Here is a 19,378-nt window from a genome sequence, read left to right as displayed (position 1 = left end):
CACCTTGTGCTTTCAACAGGACGTATCCTTTTGTAGGGAGAGTCCTGCAGTAGGAGGTAAGATGCTGGTGTACCAAGAACACAGCTACATTCTACAGGTTCTGAGTTATTTATTGTCTCTGGCATTATTTAAACACCCAGGATGTGGAAATTATTTGCCAAATTTAAGATGATCCGTTATTTTTTTATTACAGCAAGTTAGTCGGAGAAGTTGTTGAGGCCTTTGACCCGAAGCAGACTGGTGTACTATGCTATCAAATCCTGCTGTGCCTACTAGGCTGGTGACCCGTGCTGAGGGGTTCCTATGTCTTAGCCGAATGTTCTGTGTTAAAGATGGAGGGTTCGTGGTTGCTTTAACTCCAACAGCTATTGTAATGACTGAATTTTATTTAACTTCAGTGAACACACATCTTTATTGTAGTCAGAAGTAATGGGAAATTCTCATAGAAAAAGAACAGTTACTTGTAAAATTCACCCTTGTATAGCTGTGATAGATGCCTAAGACATAATCACATCGACCTGAAATTGAGATTTTTTTTTTCAGTCAGGATGATGTGGGCAAGATATGTTGAAGGGAAGGGAGAAATAAAGAAAAACTGATAAAATTAAATAGTAACAGAAGCTTCTCCTTTGAGCTGGGTGAGACCTGAGGCGCGGTGGTGCCCAGCGAAGAGATTTGCGAGTGCAGCCGCACGGAGGCCTCAGTTCAGCAGAAAGTCCTGTGCGCTGAGCTGATGTCGCCGCTGACTTTTCGTGTGGACAGTTTTCCCACCCCTGCCTTTGGCTCTTTGCTGAAAGAATGAGAAATACTTACCTCAACTAGAATTTAGGTTAACCAAAGCAATTTGAGGTTTTGCTTGAATAACTTGATTTTGTTTGCTTTGGTTTCTTTCTTCTTATTCTCCTCCTCCTCCTGTTTTTCTGTGTGTGTGAGTATGTGTGGTTGGAGGAATCTCAAAGCCTGTTTTCTTGGGAGTTTATATGGGTTACCTGGATTGTCACAATTGGGCTCCTTGCAAACAGGAGCTATGTGAATTTGAGATGGCGGTATAACTATTATTGGCCAAAATCAGAACTGATTCTGTTCAGATGTCTGAATTCTCCCAATCTTTCTCTTCTAAATTATCCATCCATGTCTTTTCTCCCTCTCTTTCTCCTACCCTTTTATTCTATTTCATTTTATTTTTTCTTTAGAAACCTCTCCCAAGCCCATGGGTCTCTGTGCTTTCTGATAGAGTTTTGGTGGCATTGGTTGGTTGAACGGAAGAAATTGTTCGTGCCAGCTAAACTTGAACAAGTTATCTTTTGGGACTCTAGTTCAGCCCTAAAGCAATAGTCAATCCACTTAGTATGAGACCATCAATGGTTCCAAAAATCTACTGAGAATTCCCAAGTCACCATCTCCCCATGGCAGTACCCACAGTGGCATGAAGAAGCCATCTCCTTGAGCCACACTGAGCAGGGCATGGTGCCCTTGCAGCTCGCTCTCTGCCCATGAGCCCTGAGCCTTCTCCCCGCCCTGTGCTCACTCCCACCTGCCTCTGCCTTGTTGCTAGCCCCAGCCTTTCTCTGTCCTCCTTTCATCTTCCCAGAAACCCGTTGTCTCAGGGATGCCCATTTCCCCCCATCTTTCCCTAGGTTTTGTCTTGTCCTCTTAAGCCTGTGCTTCACCCCTTTTAGTAGCCTATCATGATTTTAGGTTAAAATATAGTTCTTTTTCCCTCTGCTTTTCTTAGCATGAATGTAATCCCATTTGTCTTCAGAATTCCTGAGGTTAAGGAGGCCTCTCACCCTCTCTCATTTTGCTAGGTCCCCGCAAATACCTGCCTCCTCTTCCCTCTCCTTTCAGCCACTCCCTCACTCCTCCCCACGGGCACCCTTCCTTTCGTCCTTGCCTCTCTTGGGCAGCCCCCACAGGATGTGGGCAGCCCCCACACCCCTGCCTTTCCTCACAAACCCTGCTGCTCCAGGACTTACGGTACAAAGTCAGCCAGAGGAAAAATCACAGCTTTCAGGAAGGAAAAATCTCATGGTCTGAATCCATGTGGGTGAGTTTATACCATTCTCTTAACAGCACTAGGATATTTTAATTTCTGTGAGAATAGAAATCCCAAAGTTTGCATTTAAAGTTATGGTTCTATGCCGTGAAACATGCCCCACACTCTGGCTCTCCTTTTAGAAACAACCACGCAGTCCCTGTGAAGGCCTGTAAGGCATTGTCTGCTGGGAAAACTGGGTGCTGCGGGGCTGGTTTGGCAGCGCAGGGCCGGCCCCTTCTCCTCCCAGCACACACTCAGGTTTAGACGCGGGGTCACAGCTTGCTGGGTGCTCACGGAGCAACTGTCAGCGTTGCTCACCAAGCAGGACCTGCACAGCCTTCAGTGACCCTCTGTCACTCGATGTTTTTGGAGAAAATGCCAAGGGACTGCTGGAAAGCACTGCTGCTGCCAAGCAACCAGATTCCCAGAATTAACATTTGGGATTAATAATGGGCCCTGCTTATCGGCCACACTCTTTGTTCTCTGTATGAACTTTTCAACAACTGTGTCTGAAAGTGATCTCTCCCCTCTGATCCTTTCAATACTCACGGGAAAATTCGATCTGCTTATGAAAATATCTGAAGGGAACTATAGCCCAGAAAAACATTAAGCCTGGAAAAGAATGGTGAAATTAAGGTAAAGGGCACAAAGCCACAACGAAGGGATCCTCTTGACTCCTAAGAACAAGAAGGTTTGAGGAAACCGACAAGGAAAAGCTCCATCGTCCTGGGCAGGGGCTGAGAGCAGATGACCAGCTTCGGGTTAAATGCCGTAGTTCCTTCTCACGCGAGAGGCAAAAATCAAACAGCAAAGTGGTGTTAAACTGTCTCTTGTACAGTCCACTATGGCACAGCCGACTTTTAGCCCTCCTTATTATGTGACTTCAGGGTATAGCTGCAAGGAAATCTTTTCCAGTATGCAGCCTTAGTTGTTTCTCTGTGTTTATTCAGGTCCTTAATTTCCTGCTTGATCCTGGCCACAGTTCACATCAGAACAAGTTCATTATCAGCTCCTTTACCTAAAGGTGACAAAGGCAGTTAATAACTGGCATCAAGAGATTTTTCTTAAATACTTTTCTTTAAATAAATCATCATTATCCCTTCAGTGTTGAAGACTTTTTCTTTGACTAAAGTTCATTGAGTAATTTTGTCAGGACATTAGCACTTTGTAAAGACTCCACCCACAGAGAGCTAACGCCAGGGAGTGTTGTTATGGAGAAGAGTGATTTGTAGTTCTTCCTTTGTGGCTGTTTGAGATACTGTGCTCTGTACCTGACTTTTTTTTTTTTTTTTTTTTAATCTTTCAACCTCTAGGTTCAGCTGTTTGGCAGCTGATTGCATCCTTTCTGAGACTTCCGATCTCGGGGACTCATTGCATCGTTGGTGCAACTATAGGGTTCTCACTTGTTGCAATTGGCACAAAAGGTGTGCAATGGATGGAGCTTGTCAAGATTGGTAATTACCATTTTCTTTTATCTATAAGAAGGAAAGTTTACATTCACTAGAGTTAGTTTCATTAAATGTTACCATTATAATATATTTCTTCCTTCAAATGTTAAGGTTTAGAAGACCTATACGGGTAACATATTTCTCCTTAAAATTTCTGTTAATGGGGATTGTGAACTATTATGTGTTAGAGAATTTTTTTACCTACAAACACTTTTCTTTTTTTTAAGATTTTATTTATTTATTTTTAGAGAGAGGATAAGGGAAGGATAAAGAGAGGGAGAGAAACATCAGTGTGTGGTTGCCTCTCACACGCCCTCTACTGGGGAGCTGGCCTGCAAACCAGGCCTGTGCCCTGACTGGGAATCGAACTGGCGACCCTTTGGTTCACAGCCTGCACACAGTCCACTGAACTACAATAGCTAGGACCAAACATTCTTTTCAGATGTTACATTGTCATCCAGCTTTGAAAAATCAATATTTATTTGTTGTTCCCAGGCAGAAAAGAAATTCATCTCAATGAAATCAGTCTTTAGTCAGAGAAAAACTAGGCCCTAATGAGAAAATACCTTCAGTGTTCAGGAGTCCGGGTTTATGGTCATGGGAAGGCCTCGAAGTGGGCCCAGTGTTGTTTACCTCACTGCACTCAACAGAGCACCAGTCTGCCCTGCACAGAGGAGGCTCTCGTGTTCCTTCTGGGTTGTAGCTTGCCCAGCTGGGGCTGTGTTAAGAGGTCTAGCAACTTGCTTTCTGGCCTTAGCTTTAGTAAGAGGCAAATCCATTCGGTCCTGTAAGTACCAACCCGCCCACTGTAAAAAAATGCTTTCTCCCATCTCCATCCTCTGGCTTGCTCGTTCTTTTAAGAATCAGAGTGGCCTCAGAGGCTGTAGGTCCAATGGATCCATGACCTGCTAAGCAGGGACTCGGGTGGCCAGGAAAGTCACTTTAGATCCCAGGCTTCTAAAACTACGGCTCTCAACTCTGTTTGCACATGAGAATTACCTGGGGAAGCAGTTGAAAAATATCAATGCCCAGTGCCCATTTCAAACTTTTAAATCAGAATTCTGGGGGTAGAGTTAGAGTATAACCAGTTTTCGAAAACTTTCCAGGTGTTTCCAGTGTGTAGCCAGAGTTGGGAACTTCTAGGCTAGACTCAGAGTACCAGGATGACAGCCAGGCTGGACTTGGCAAATGAAATGGAAGGCGGCTCACCTTTGCACTTACCCCTACGCTGGAACAAGGACTGGGTCTCCACATGGATCGATAAGAAGAGCGGGCAGAGGGGCTCAGTGGGAATCAAGTCCATGTTCATCCAGAGCTCCTGGGTCGCCTCCGTGGTGGGCTGTGTGCAGCGGGCGGGCCAGCTCTTTGGAACTGCGTGTGAACGCCCTCAGATGGGTGTCTCTGCTGAGGGCCAACCCCGTCCACACAGCAGTGTTCCTTAGGGCCTGCGCGGCAATGAATGGTTCTGGCAATATTTATTAATGTATGTGCTGTGTATTTGCTGCGATTGTGTTATATAAGTGTGACTTGAATTATGTAGCATTTTAACATTCCTTATACCTTTCTTTAAATTATTCAGTTGCTTCTTGGTTTATATCTCCACTGTTGTCTGGTTTCATGTCTGGCATGCTGTTTGTACTGATCCGAGTTTTCATCTTAAAAAAGGTAAGTGAGGCTGTTTTGTTTTGTTTTTAGATTAAGTTTTGGAACTAATTTTGGTCCTACTCAATAGAAATTAATCATCAGAAGGGACGGAGGAATAATCGTACTTTTACATTTTTAAGGCACAGCACCCTGGAGTTAGAATCAGATTTTGCTTTAATGTAGGGGGAAGACTCAAGGTAAAGTACCCAAGGGACCCCCCGGAGGCAGCATTGTACATCCTGTCTCTGGCCTAGGACGGAGTTAATTATTGACACTCCCAGGCATTGTGCTTGGACCTCAAAGGGGGAAGGTAATTATTTCCTGGCTGTTAATTAGATTTTGAAACTGTTACTAAAAACAGCTGGAGAATTCCTTTACCCCGAAATAAAGTGTTCTTTCTTTCCCTTCCTTCTTTTCCCTCTCCTTCCTTCCTTCCTTCCCTCCCTTTCTCCCTTTCTTTCTCCCCCTTTCCTTCTTTTCCTTTTTATGGAGAAAGCAAGTTTGAGACATTGACTTTTTTCCTGTCCTTAAAAGGATAAAGAGAAAGAAATATACCTATTAGAAGTGTAGTTCATCAAAAATAAAATGAGATTAAAATTAAAACTTCCTGAGGTTGGTGGTCTAGAAAAAAACTGATTGTATTTTTTTTTTTGACTGTCAAGGGGTCGTTGCCATATTTTATAAACCAGAAAGCAGGCCTGGATCTTTGTGTTACAGCACATGCTCAGCACATCAGGAACACGCCTTCTTCGGCTGAATCCTTCCTTAAAGATGTGGCTGTGTTTTCTTAGCATTGCCTAGCAGTCCATGGAGGGACTCATTCTCTTGGATGAGTACAAACTTGCCGTTCCTTTTCCCGGGCTCCTGCCGTGCTACTATTAGTTTACATGCGGGAGGTGTCAGCCCCTCTTGCCTGGTAACCTTCACCCTTTTTATTTCCTCTGTCTGGAACCCTTTTTTCCCGCCAAAACCCTGCTGCTCTTCAACCTCCAGGTGTTGCTTCCCAGGAAGGCTTTCCTCTCCCACCCCAGGTTCTGGCTGGATCCTCTCTTCTAAACCCGCCGCACTGTGTACCTTCTCATCGTTGCACTCTCATGCCGTGTACTGTGTTTTATTTCTTGCTTAGTGGTTTCTTTGCTCTTTTACTATGAGATCTGTAAACATAGAAACCATAACTGTCTTGTTCACTTTTTATTTCAGTGCCCAGCACTGTGCTTAGCACCTCAGAGACACTGATTGAATGTTGAGAGGAAATGGTGGATGCTTGGGAAGGTGGCAGAGAATGGGAGGGAGAAAGGGAGGGACTTAGGTAGAGGGGCAGGATGGAGGAAAGGAGACAGACCTCAAAGAGGCAGCTGTCATTTGAGTTGTAACAGTAGGTTATATGAGAAAACATAAGATGATTTGATTAAAACCAAACACTCAGGGCTTACACACCTTCAGAAGTTGTTGGCTCAGAGTCTTTCTTTGGCAGCCATTGTCCCTAAGAAAACAGCGTTGTGGAAGCCAGAGGCAGTCAGCATTTGAGCATCCCAGGGTGTTGTGTCCAGTTCAGCTAGGCTGCTTTTCATGGGGGACGTGACAGATCGGAAGACTGCTTGTCCCATCTCCTGCCCATTGGCTCTTCATGTTTGCTGTTCGTCACCTCCCAGCCTGATCTGGGGGTGACTGTCATACAGTTGAGTCACTTCCTGCCCCTGCTCTTGCTGTTCTTTACACCTCACTACTGGTCAAACCAAGCCTCTTGACAGGTGCTGATGGCTGCCTGAGACGTCCCAGGATAGGTTCTTGATGAGTTGTTCTGTTCTGCAAACCCACCTGCTTTCCACACGCCTTTGATAGTAGAAATCTTTGAGATAGTTTCTACTTATCCTCACTCCTGTTGCTCACGTCGGTGTTTACATTGGGATTTCCTTTTATCTGGGAAGGTAGTGATTCATATGGACACATGAATGTCTTATGTGGTTATTAGAAACTGGTCATTTTTAATTACTTAGGCAATATCTATGTGCCAGTAATGCATCGTGGAGTTCTCAGTCCCTGTTTTTGTTTCAAAATCCTCTGTAGATCTGCTTAAAACTCTTCCTCATATTCTTGTAGGTGTTATTTAGCCTAAAATGCATGGAGCACCTTCCTTGTTGAAGTAGTGGGGAATGCTGTACCAGAACCCTAAAGTTGTAAATAAATGTTTTATTAGATAAAGAGCCCACAGTTTTTAAACTTCTAATAATTGAAGGTTAAATACTGTACCTTATGAGAAGTTTTAAAAATTGTAACACTTGGTAATATGTTTGCTTTATATATTTTGATAGAGCCAAAATGTGCTGCATAATAGAGTGACGTAAAACCCTATGGTCATGCAGTGGTGTTCAAGTCATTTGACTCTCGTCAGGCATCCTCAGAGGGTCGAGTCTCAGCACATTTATTGAAAGTAGATTTTTTCCTCAGAGTAGTGAGTGTCACAGGTTTTGAAGCAGATGCCAGGCTCTAGGCATAAGTCCTCAGGAGCCGACCTAACCTAACAGTTTTTCTCTGTTTCTAAAACTGACGTCCACTCATGTGAACCCAGTGCTGTAGAGTGTCTGCTGGGCACAATAGTGGGCTCTTTGAAACAGCATTTGTGTAGGAGAGGCGGCCCTGAGCTGACAGCTGTTTTTGTGAAGCAGTCATGTGGCAGCGACATGGCCTGCTGGTTGGAAGACTTTCTGTAACAGTGTTTTGTACCCTGTTGCCTGTGTTGGCTCCAGATGCTTCTTGAATCCTGACCTTCCACTTTATCTCGTTATCACACAGGAGGACCCTGTTCCCAATGGCCTCCGGGCACTCCCAGTGTTCTATGCGGCTACAATAGCAATAAACGTCTTTTCCATCATGTACACAGGAGCACCAGGTAAGAATTCCATGGGAGCTTGTGTCCAGCAGGCCAGGTGCGCTACCATCTGACAGTTTGGTTTCTTGGGTGCTGGCCCTGTTATATCCTGACAGTGTAAAGCATCACTCGTGGTCATTAGGGAGTCGTTAAAAGAATAGGAAATACATTTGCTAGTTTTCAGTATTCAAGAGTACAAAGTATATGTGAAGTACAAAGGCAATAGTCTTTCAAGGTCAAAAAAAGAAAACTGAAATTCTCATTCCGCCATTTACCCAGCTGTGTTACCTTAGTGGCTTCCTTGTGCCTTCTGAGTCTGGAACAGGGTCAACTCCTCGGGCCTCCCTGGGCTGGGCTGGGGGGCGGAAGCACCTGAGAGCAGGACGGTCCACACATCCACACACTGGGGACATGCCAGGGGGCGCTAGATGTGGTGAGAGCACAAACGTCAACCCCTGGAAACTGTCAGACCAATGAATCCAGCAGCTAGAGGCTTCACTTTTTTTTTAGATGCTAAAAACCAAAGGTAATTTTCTTTTCAGAATTACTTTTTTTTCTGATTCTGATGGCTTTTGTTCTTTTTTACAGTATTTTAGGGTTTAGGGGGGGCTGGGTTAAAGGTTCTGTCCCTTTCCATTTTTAAGGGCCAAAGAAACATTTATGTGCACTGTTCTCATGTGCACACATTTCATTGTTGATGAACTGTGGTAACACTTGAACTCAGTATTCCTGGTGTGTGTTGGTAGAGAGGGTTCTTCCTGTCTCTCTGTGAGGTGCACCTCCCACAGCGGGTCCTGAATGTGCCCATTGCTATCAGGGGGGTCTGGAGCCGGCACATATGTTTTTCCTCTTGTTAATGTCCTTTATGGATTAAGTTTAGTTATTGGCCACACCTGACAAAAACTTTCCTCTCTGGTCAAAAGATACAATTTCTCTAAATTGGCATGTCATGTTATAGTAGAAAAATGCTTTCTTCCAAAATGGGGGCAAATCCTTATGAATTTCTCAAACTAGGCTTTCTTAAGGTAGTTTTACTTAGATTTAAATAGCCATAGGTGATTATATGCTGTGCACTTCGGTGCTATAAATAAAAAGCTTTCTGAATGATTCTTACCATTCATGGCTACTTTGGCATCGCCGTATCACTCAAAACATTGATCTTGTCCCAGAGACATATGAAAAAAATGCTCAACATCACTAGCCATCAGAGATGCAAATAAAACCACAATGAGATACCACTTCACACCTGTCATAATGGCCATCATTAATGAATCAACAAACAACAAGTGTTGGAGAGGATGCCGAAAAAAGGGAACCCTAGTGCACTGTTGGTGGGAATGCAGACTGGTGCAACCACTGTGGGAAACAGTATGGAGTTTCCTCAAAAAAATTAAAAATGGAACTACCTTTGACCCAGCAGTTCCACTGCTGGGAATATATCCTAAGAATCCCAAAACACCAATTCAAAAGAACCTATGCACCCCAATGTTCATAGCAGCATTATTTACAATAGCAAAGTGCCCCTCAGTAGATGGGTGGATAAAAAACTGGTACATTTACACAAAGGAATACTATGCAGCAGTAAAAGAAGAAGAAGAAGAAGGAATTCTTACCTTTTGCAGTAGCATGGATAGAACTGGAGAGCTATACTAAGTGAAATAAGCCAGATCGTAAGCCATATGATTTCACTTAAAAGTGGAATCTAATGAACAAAATAAACTAATAAGCAAAATAGAACCAGAGGCATAGAAACATGAAACAGACTGACAGCTGTACGAGGGAGGGTGGAGGTGGGGACTGGTTGAAAGAGGGTGAATGGACTTGTCAAAGAACATCTGTGAATGACCCACGGACACAGACAACAGTGTGGGGGCTGCCTGTGGGAGTGGGGGGCGGGCTGGATGGATGGGGGCAAAAAGGGGGATAACAGTAATAGCATAAGCAATAACATATTTAAACTAAAAAAAACCAACAACACTGATTTTAAAGTTTTGAACACTTGTGATCAGCATTTCCAGCCTGCCCATGAAACATCACAGCCGCTTTCAGTCAGCGAAAAACCCGAAGCTGAAGGTCATGGTGTCTGGGGAGAGGAAACTCCAGCCTCAGATGATGGCGGCCTGATGGCCCTTCGGGTTTTGTGATTTATGGACTGTGAAGTGTGTTTGTCTTCACAGTTTCCACAACCCATGAAAGAGACTCGGAGGCAGAGAGAAAGCTCAGTGCCGGGTGGGCCCTGGAGCCCAGGTGGGGAGCGAACTGCGGCAGAGGGAATCTTTGTCCACCCTCTTCTTGCCTGTGAGCCCTTGTTCTTCATTTTGTTCGGGCTCTCAGAGCTCAGGTTAGGTGGAGCGAAGGCTGAGCCGCTGTCAGTAACCAGGTGCCTTTGGCTTAGCTGTTGAAGACACTGTACCAGGCCAGGCTGGGGGTGTCTCTGTGGGGCCCCAGCCTAGAAACAGGTACCAGTGCAAGTATGGACGGTTTCTTTTTTGTTTCTGTGTTTTTTTCCTGCCCTCTCTTCTTACTCTCCATTTCTTCCAAGTGTTAGAAGCAGTCAACTGTGTGATTTTTTAAAATTAAAATTTGACATTTGCTATTTGCTGTATTTTTTCCATCTCTTGTTTTCCTCATCTTCTGCTGCATTTTACTGCAAATTTGCTAAAAGGATCATCTTACTGGGAGAGTAACTTACTCTAGAGAAAAGGAAACTGTAATGGATGAGACACTAAGGATTGTATAAACATTTCATAGCAATGTGAGAAATAATATAAATGCTAACTTATTGAACTGAGTTTTTTTACATGAATTAATCCTTTTAGTTCTCTGACTTCCTTTAGAAAATTGGTAATACTGCTTTTCTGGCTCCACTTTACCAGTGAGAAACTGGGGCGCAGCAATACTGGGCACCCAGGGTCACATGAGTAGTAAGGTGCAAAACCAGAATTCGAAGCAGAGTCTAGACCCGAGCCACAGGCTCTTAATTATGACCTCAGTAGACCAATATAGAAAAGTCACACTTGACTTCTGACAGTCGTAATTGGTATGCGTCAGATATCGGGTATAGTGATGACCTGGTACCTAGGGTCGCCATTAATGACAGTCAGAATGCATCAGCCTTAATACATTCTTCTGTTCTCATCACTGTCTTTACAAATGGCTTCCAGTATACTTGGAAACATGGCTATATGTTTTTAATATATTTAATATACAGCTAATATGAATAAAGTGGTTACCTCTTTAGTTAGGAATATTTTAAAAACCTGTACAAGAATCCTGCAGCTCCTTGTCCTTTCGAAAGCACAAGCTGTATTCTCAGCGCTAAGGTCAAGGTTGAGTACTTTGGTTGAGTGATTGTGCTATCTCGAACATCTCCTCACCTTTCTGACGTCATCACACAGTAAGGGCAGTCGTGGGGCCTCCATGAAAGGGACACTGTATGACATGAGGCAAGGTGGGCAGGACACCTACTGCAGTGCCTGGCACGTGGTAACTCCGAATACATGTTAGGGGCCATTTTATTACCGTCAGCCTTAAGTTGCCTCATCTTTTTGGTCTTAAGTCACCAACATAGCCCGAGTCATCCAATCTTTCTATTTTTTCTGCACTTACCGGTATAAAGTGTTCCATTCTTGAACTTTTCTGGGGGCTTGCCTAGAGAAGGAAGAAAACGGACATGGCTGAAGGACTCGCCGTTTTGTTCCTCCATGAAGTCAGAAAAGGACTTTCAAATATTTTAGTTTGTTGTGACAGTTTCTAGAATCGCTTATAGGCGAGTTTAAATCTTACTTTCATTTAAACATTGAAGGTTGATGTTTGCCCTTCAAACTACACTTTAATTACATACCGTTTCCTCACGTGGGGCCTCTCTGCCTGTCCAGCTGCATCGTGAATAGCTGTGGCGCCATCTTTGGTCACAGGGCTGATCTGAGAAGAGTCCCTTCAGCGGTTCTCCTCGCAGAACAAATGCTTCTGCCTTCCTGCCAGTCTGGGCTTTACCTTCCCAGGTCCCTTTCTTCCTTAGGATGTTTCCATTCAACACACTGGGGCCTCAGAGAGAAAGAGGAAGAATGAAGTTTTTTTTTAACAGAAATGAATGATGGTGTTAATCTTACCCAGCTTCAACTTCAAGAGCTTTTGATAAATAGCATTTTTATGCATGGAGATGGGTTCAGTGGGGATCCACTGAATGTTGAGTTACAGTGTTTTATTTTGATTTCCTCTGTTCCTCCACTCTTAAGTTATTATGAAGTTGTTTATGTCTTTGGCTCAGTTAGATTTGTTTTACTTTGCATTTGACGTGACTTTTCTCAAATAAAAGTCAATCTTACACTTCAAAGACTGAGTTAGCACTTTAAAAAATTGTCTTTGCACTTTTTTGTCCTTTAAAAATAATTTGCAAGAAGCAAAAATAACTTTAGTAAATAAAGTGCTCACTTGGGTTGGATGGAAGCCTGAAGTCTATTTTTAATGAGAACATTTTCAGTTGTATGGGGCCTGGTTTTTGTTCAGCGTTTACAGGATGAATGGTGAAGTTCGCTGCACACCTCTCGGAGCAGTCCGAGCAGGTCGGCTAACCAAGCCTCTGGTGCTGATGTAGTAGAACTTCTGAGTCAGAGTGCGGTCTCTAGACCAGCAGCGTCAGCCTCTCGTGGTGACTGGTCAAAACGCAGGCTCTGGGGCCCAACCCGAGCACCCCCGGAACACCCGGGGTTTGTGTTGGACTGGAGTCCCGGTGATTCTGACACATGGTGCAGCTGGAGAACCAAACTCTAGTCACTTCTTTCCCATAACCTTATTACCATAAACTCTGCTGACCAATCATGGCTCTTTGCGTGAGAGATACCCTCCAAGAGTTCTCACTAGCAGTGTTTGCTCACTCTTTTTCACCAGCAGGTGAGTTCTCCAACTTAACCAGGCTTGTTTTCTGGCTTCTTCAGAGCCAACTGCACCTGAGACAGGGTGGACACTCCCCGCACTCCTCCTCCTCCTCCTTTCCCCCTTCTTCCAATACCTCTGACTTCTCCTGCCCTCCACCCCCATCCTGTTCCCCTTCCCATCCTCTTCCTCCAGCTGTAGCTCTTCTGATCCAGGTGCAAGGAAATGAGAGCATCAGTAGCCCCTCAGGCCCCTGCTGGCTTTACAAGAAGGAGCTTTGTTCCCTGAGGACCTCTGGATTCCACGTTACCATGTTCAAGTCTCGAGCTGTGGAGAAACCAGATGTTCCCACGGCAGTGACTCTTGACCCTGGGTCAGGAAGCTCTGGGTGAGAAGAACCTCTAGTTATCAGCAAGGGTTGGATTCAAAGCAGAGTGATTTAAAATCACTTCCTTTTCAGAATTATTTTGAATGAACTCTGGTTTGAGAAAGAAAAAAAAAGATCCTAGTTATAGGACAAATTAAGATACAGATTTTTTAGTTTTAAAAGAATCCTTCATTTTCGTAAAGAAGTTGCTCCAGGATTCTTCTTATGCCTTTAATTCTCTTTGAGGCTTTGAGCAGGTTAATCTAACACTAAACAAAAACTAGTAACTCGGTTTATGACATAAGGGAGAACTAGTAAAATGTGGTTCTGCAAGTGAGGTAAATGCATGTGTGTTACTGGGGAAAGATGTGCAAAGTATATTGTGTGAGAAATGAAAGCATAGAACAGTATACACAGTAAGATCCTACATCTGTTAAGGTAAAAAAGAAAAAAGAAGAAAACTCTGGCAAACACTGTACTGTGTGTTGGTTTTTATCTAATAATGCCTGGAAACATACACACCAAGTAGCGAACAGTGTTTCTCTGGGAATTGGGTTCGGGAGAGGGGTGTGATGAGGAATTTTCACATTTGTACATTGTGCAACTTTTGTACTGATGCTTGTATAATAAGCATGTATTATGAAATTATAGCCGCCCTGGCTGGTGTAGCTCAGTGGATTGAGCGCGGGCCTGCGAACCACACGATCGCCGTTCGATTCCCAGTCAGGGCACATGCCTGGGTTGCAGGCCAGTTCCTGGCAGGGGACTCACTAGAGGCAACTATACACTGATGTTTCTCTCCTTCTCTCCTTCCCTTCCCCTCTGAAGATAAATAAATAAAATCTTTTTAAAAAATTAAAAAAAAAAGAAATTATACTGAACAGAGGAAGAGAAGGAAGGACTGTTGTAGGGAGAGGCTGATGAGTAGAGGTAGAAGGGAATCACTGTGGACTAAAGCCTTGTTCGTGGCAGAGAGGTTTCATTTCACAGATTCTGAGGATGATTGTCATGTGTGAAGAGCCAGGGGAGTGACAAAGTGATGCCTTTTCAGGCTGTGCTCATTTCTGAAAAGTTCGTGTACTTCTTCCCTGCGTCACTTGAATCCTCGGATCTTTGGGGGGTTGGAAATAGGATTGTAAAGATGCTTGAGGTTAGAGCTAAATCGCTATTCATCGTATCACTGCTGTTTGGAAAGGGCAGGAGATGAAAGGCCGTGGGAGGGAGGCTGGAGCGGGGGACGGGGGTTGGGAGCCCGGCCTCGGTTCCTGGCAGCCCCTCCTGGCTGAGGGAACCGGAGCAATTCAAGCTGTGTCCTCGTTTGCCTGTGCAGAGAGCAAAGGGGCGCGCCAGGCTTTACTGCCCTCCTAAGGGGTAATTATTGGGGAACAGTTCGAGATCCTCACAGAAAGACAATTTAATACAAAGGATTTCTGTTAATAATTTTTGTTATCTGTAAGTCTGCCTTAACATTTTCAGAAGAAAAAAGTTCTCCCTTGGATGTACACTGGTCTGAGTGCTTTCCCACGCTGAATTTTTGTATTTAATTATTTTTTATCCGTGAAACTTGATTTCATGTATCTCATAGACTTCAGTGATTTATAGCATAACTGTCGGTTTGCATTTCTCACATGCAGGCCTTAAAAGTAAACCCCTATGTTCTGGGGACGCTCTGCCGCATTGCCGACTTGCTGGCCCACCGCCGTGGCTCCAAGTCCGCCCCTGTTCTGCTCCTCTCTCCTGTCTTACCGCCGGCGACTTTCCCGTTTGCCCACTTCCCTTCACTCTTCTTCCTCCTTGGTGTCCTGCTGTCTCCCCACCCCTCCACCTTCAGTGCTGTGTTTGTCCCCTGCCCGCCCTTCCAGCTCCTTGTCACTCGGAGGGTAACTTCACAGCTTTCTGCCCGTGTCCCAGACCCAACCAATGACAAAGGTGATTCTGACAGTAAAGGTTCAAGGAACAGGTGACATTATGGCTTATTGTCTAAGAAACGGATCAGAAACTTATAACTGACTGCAGTCTCTCGCTTTTGGATGTTGCTCCTGACACGGTCTAGAATCCCACTTGACCCCAGCAGGGGGCACGGAGATGGGCTTGGAAGAAGCCCACGAAGCAGCCCTTTCTTGCTTCTGTTGTGGGCTGTGCTTGCCGTGGATGGAGAAATAGGTCTGAGAGCAAAAGGGTTCACTCATGATATGTCTCCCGAATTGTTTCTCTCTCCCCACAGGGTCCAGGGCTTGCCTCTCGCAGATCAGGTTAGCACAATGAAGTCAAAAGTAGCACAGCTAACAATTTTACCGTCAACTAAACCGGGAGCCAAGGGAAACATGGGAAACCTCTTCAAAACCCAAATACTTTTCAGCTGTTAGAGTGATGCATGTTGATGTTAGTCGGTCAGTTTGATGTTGGTAATGAACAGTTACCATTCAGCTTGGCAAGAAACAGCTTTGGAGTGATTCTTTATCACATGTATTAGACACTGACATGAAGACAGAAAGCAGGAGCCAGGAAGCTGTGGCCTGGTGAGGTCAGTCCCCGTGGTTTTTTAAGCAGCTCCAGGCTCCAGATTCTGGGGCCAAGCCTGGGCAGGAGCTGGCTGAGTCCCCAGGAGTTTGGAAGGGGGGTGGTCTTGCCCCTAAGGATCTGTAGGGCCACCTGTGCGCCCTTACCTGTAATTAAGCTAGGTGCTTCTAGTTCTTTGTTTTTCACATTTACATATGCTAATTCACTCTCCGTATAATGTTGACTACCTCTTCTGCCTCTCACAGTTACCAAAATGTTTAGTAACACCTCAACTGAATGCTTTCGAGTTGGTTTGTGTGTATAAAGTGGATAAGGATGTAACAAGCTTGCATCATTGAAGATTTAGTTAATCAAAGGGCAAAGTTTCAATAGCTCACTCCTCAAACACATTTACAAACTTTTTTTACAAAAGTGACATGCTTATTATGTATTTTCACAGTTAACATTTATGGACGCATGTGCAATGAGACGTGAAAGCCCCTCCATTTCCCGTCTCTCCACAGGAGCTAGCATTGTGTCCTTCCAGAATTTTTGCTGCATATTCACGCTTATGGTAGCAGAATAACTGTGGGGTTGTTAGCTTAAAACATGTGTTGGGTCATGCTGTGCATACTTTTATCCACTCAGCCTTTCTTGATTAACTAGATCTCGGGCCTCTTTCCTTATCAGTACATACAGATCTACCTCATTTTTATGACTGAGGGCTATAATTACTTCACATTTCCATAATCATACATGTACTGGTTGTCTTGCAAGTTCCTGCTATTACAAGTACAGCTGCCGTAGGTGGTATTGTGTGTCCACCATGTGTTCCTGTGCAAGCGGGCACGGCCAAGTTGTACACCTGTGAACGTGTGTGGAATGTGCCTGTTGCCGCCGGTGACAGAAGACACACACATTTCAGAGGGATGAACTCAGGAGCCATTGCAGTGCTGGGAAGCCATGCGCACTTCTGCCCTTTCATTGTAATTATGTTGTTACATTTCATTGTAATTACATTGTAATTAACAATGTAATTACAACTTAGCGTGCATTGCTGCCTTTTTAATGGAAAGGTTTTCTGTGTTTCAATCCCATGAATTGACACTCCAGAGAGTTCAGTTTGAAGGTCAACGTCCTGTTCAAACTCCTTTACTCCTAAGCTGATTTTTAAACAGATTCCTGCGTGTGGTCACAGTGGCACGCCCAGTTAAAGCAGGGCTGCTGGCTCGTGGGGCACCACAGGCGGCAGTGCCCTGCAGCTGCGGCCACAGCAGTGGGCTGGCTGACGGGACTTGGGATGACACGCCTTTCTTAGCCACGTTTGTCCACTGGGGAATTTAGATGTTGAGATAAGATGCAAATGGTTTTATTGCCACTTAATAGGCTGCTTGTGCCAAATGGGTAAAACTTTAATATTTAGGTTACTATTTTAACTGCATATTCACAAGGTGGAGTGTGTCTTAAACACACAGCTTTCTATCCCCAAAAGTATGGCATATTTTTTTTAATGGAGACCTTTATAAATACATAATCCAGGTGATTGGTTTTGGGTTCGAGGGACAGAAAGTATGCTGGTATGAGGTTGACCTTCCAGAAAGTGTCCCCTGAGACCCTTGCTGTTGTTTCTGTTTCTTAGTGCTCGGCCTGGTCCTGCCCATATGGGCCATAGCGCTCATCTCCTTCGGGGTCGCACTGCTCTTCGCCTTTTTCGTGTGGCTCTTTGTGTGTCCCTGGATGCGGAAGAAAATAGCAGGTAAGCACTCTTTATTCTTCTGATCTACTGAAGTGCTCCCCGATCCTGAGAGTTCAGATGTAAAGCCCAGTTATCCCTACTAACAAAGGGAGATGGAAGCACAGCTAAGTCTAGAGCACGGGTGGCAAACACAAGGCTCTTGGGCCAAATCCGGCCCGACACCTTGTTTCTGCCCAGTGGCCAAATTGAGCCCTCGATTAACTGTTAAGAAGCAGTTACATTTATAGGGTCCTGAAGTTACATTCGGCCCTTTGAAGGCAACTGTGAGGCTGATGTGGCCCCCAGTGAAAATGAGTTTGACGCCCCTGGCCTAGGAGATACACTGAGATATATGCCCAGTCCTTGTTTCTTGGTTCCTGACTGCCTCCTGGCTTACACTTGTTGTTGATAACTTGTGACCCAGCTGAGCACAAAGTCCTAGTTGTGTGGATACGTGGAAGTGAACTATGCAGTTAAGTTCTCCCAGCCTGATAAAAAATGTTAGTCTTCTGGGAAATGCAAATTGACACGACAGTAACCCAGCACCTCATACCCACAAGAACAGCTAAAAGTAAAAGACTAGCAACACGAAGTATTGGTGCAGAAGTGGAGTAACTATTTATGGTGAAATGTAACATGGTACAACCACTTTGGAAATTAGGTCAGCAGTTTCCTATAAAGTGAGTATAACTTGGCATGTGACCCGGTAATTCCACTCCTAGGTACTTACCCAAGAGCCGTGAAAATGTACATTCATGAAAATACTTGTACACAAGTCATTTGGTCATAATTGCCAAAAACTGGAAACAACCCAAATGCTTATTAATAGGTTAACAGATAACCAAATTGTGGTATATTCATACATTAGAAGACCACTGAGCAAGGCAGAGAACAGACTACCTACTGTAGGCGCGACAACAGAACAAATTTCGTAGACTTTATGTTGAGCAGAAGAAGCCAGCTACAGAGGGTACACTCCGTGGGATTCCAGGGGAGCTCATCTGTAGACAGAAGTCGCTGGTTGTTGAGGCTGCAGGGCAGGGGGTTGCTGCAGACGGACTGCGGAGGGCGTGAGGGAACTTGGCAGGGAGACGACGGGAATGTGCGCTGTCTTCAGGGTGGAGCCGTCACAGCGTGTACTTACTTGTCACAGGTCATCTACCTGCACATTCAAAATGTATGAATTGTATGTACACTGTACCTCAGGAAAAACCGTTTTTAGAGCAAGAAGGAGAATGCTGCTCAGAAAGCTGCCAGGCCTATTTTCTCGTCACTAGCAACGTAACCGGACTCCTAGCCCCGAGGCCGCAGGTGACTGCAGGGCTCTCAGAAGAAAAGACGTGTTTGTGTTTGGCCTCAGAGTGGACTTCACACTCCCATTTCAGTATGGACATATCTGAATTTGAAAATTCACATCTGAAAGAAGACCAGAGCAAACAGGAAGGATACTCATGGTCACGAGTTGGAGGACTCAGCACAGATGCTGGGTCCTTCTCGGGTCGATCTGTGACCTGAGATCCCGATGAGAGTTAACACAATTTCAGTAGAAATCCCAGTGGGATATTCTGTAGATACACACAGGCTGTCCTTAACATGTATACTGAAGGCAAAGAAACTAGAAGAGCCAAAACAATTGTGAAAAAGAATAAAGTTGGAGGATTCACACTACCTGACTTTAAGACTCTCTGTAGAGCCGTGAGGCAGTGTGTTGTTAAGGACCAGATCAACGTCGAGATGCACAGAATAGAAATAGGCGGCACGACTATGACAAATTGACTTTCAGCAAAGTCCAAGGCACTTTAATGGAGAAAGAAAAGTCTTCACAAATGGTGCTGGAACCGTTGGACAGCCATATGCAAAAAAAAAAAAAAAAGAATCTTGACCTAATCTTTACAAACTGTAC

General features: G+C 44.5%; 1 protein-coding gene across 5 annotated transcripts in view; it reads left to right on the top strand.

Moving 5' to 3' along the window:
* Positions 1-19,378, top strand: part of SLC20A2 (solute carrier family 20 member 2) — a 100,042-nt gene that overhangs the window by 59,997 nt on the left and 20,667 nt on the right. For all 5 annotated transcript variants that reach the window (XM_037055475.1, XM_037055479.1, XM_037055474.1 and 2 more), the window contains exons 3-6: positions 3,352-3,492; positions 5,066-5,151; positions 7,924-8,020; positions 17,380-17,496. In XM_037055475.1, coding sequence (XP_036911370.1) covers positions 3,352-3,492; positions 5,066-5,151; positions 7,924-8,020; positions 17,380-17,496 — 441 coding nt within the window. The remainder of the gene's footprint in view (positions 1-3,351; positions 3,493-5,065; positions 5,152-7,923; positions 8,021-17,379; positions 17,497-19,378) is intronic.

This window comes from Sturnira hondurensis, unplaced genomic scaffold (assembly GCF_014824575.4).
Source record: "Sturnira hondurensis isolate 20B ecotype Veracruz unplaced genomic scaffold, ASM1482457v3 Scaffold0008640, whole genome shotgun sequence".
Taxonomy (NCBI): domain Eukaryota; kingdom Metazoa; phylum Chordata; class Mammalia; order Chiroptera; family Phyllostomidae; genus Sturnira; species Sturnira hondurensis.
This window is presented reverse-complemented; position numbering and strand designations above follow the sequence as displayed.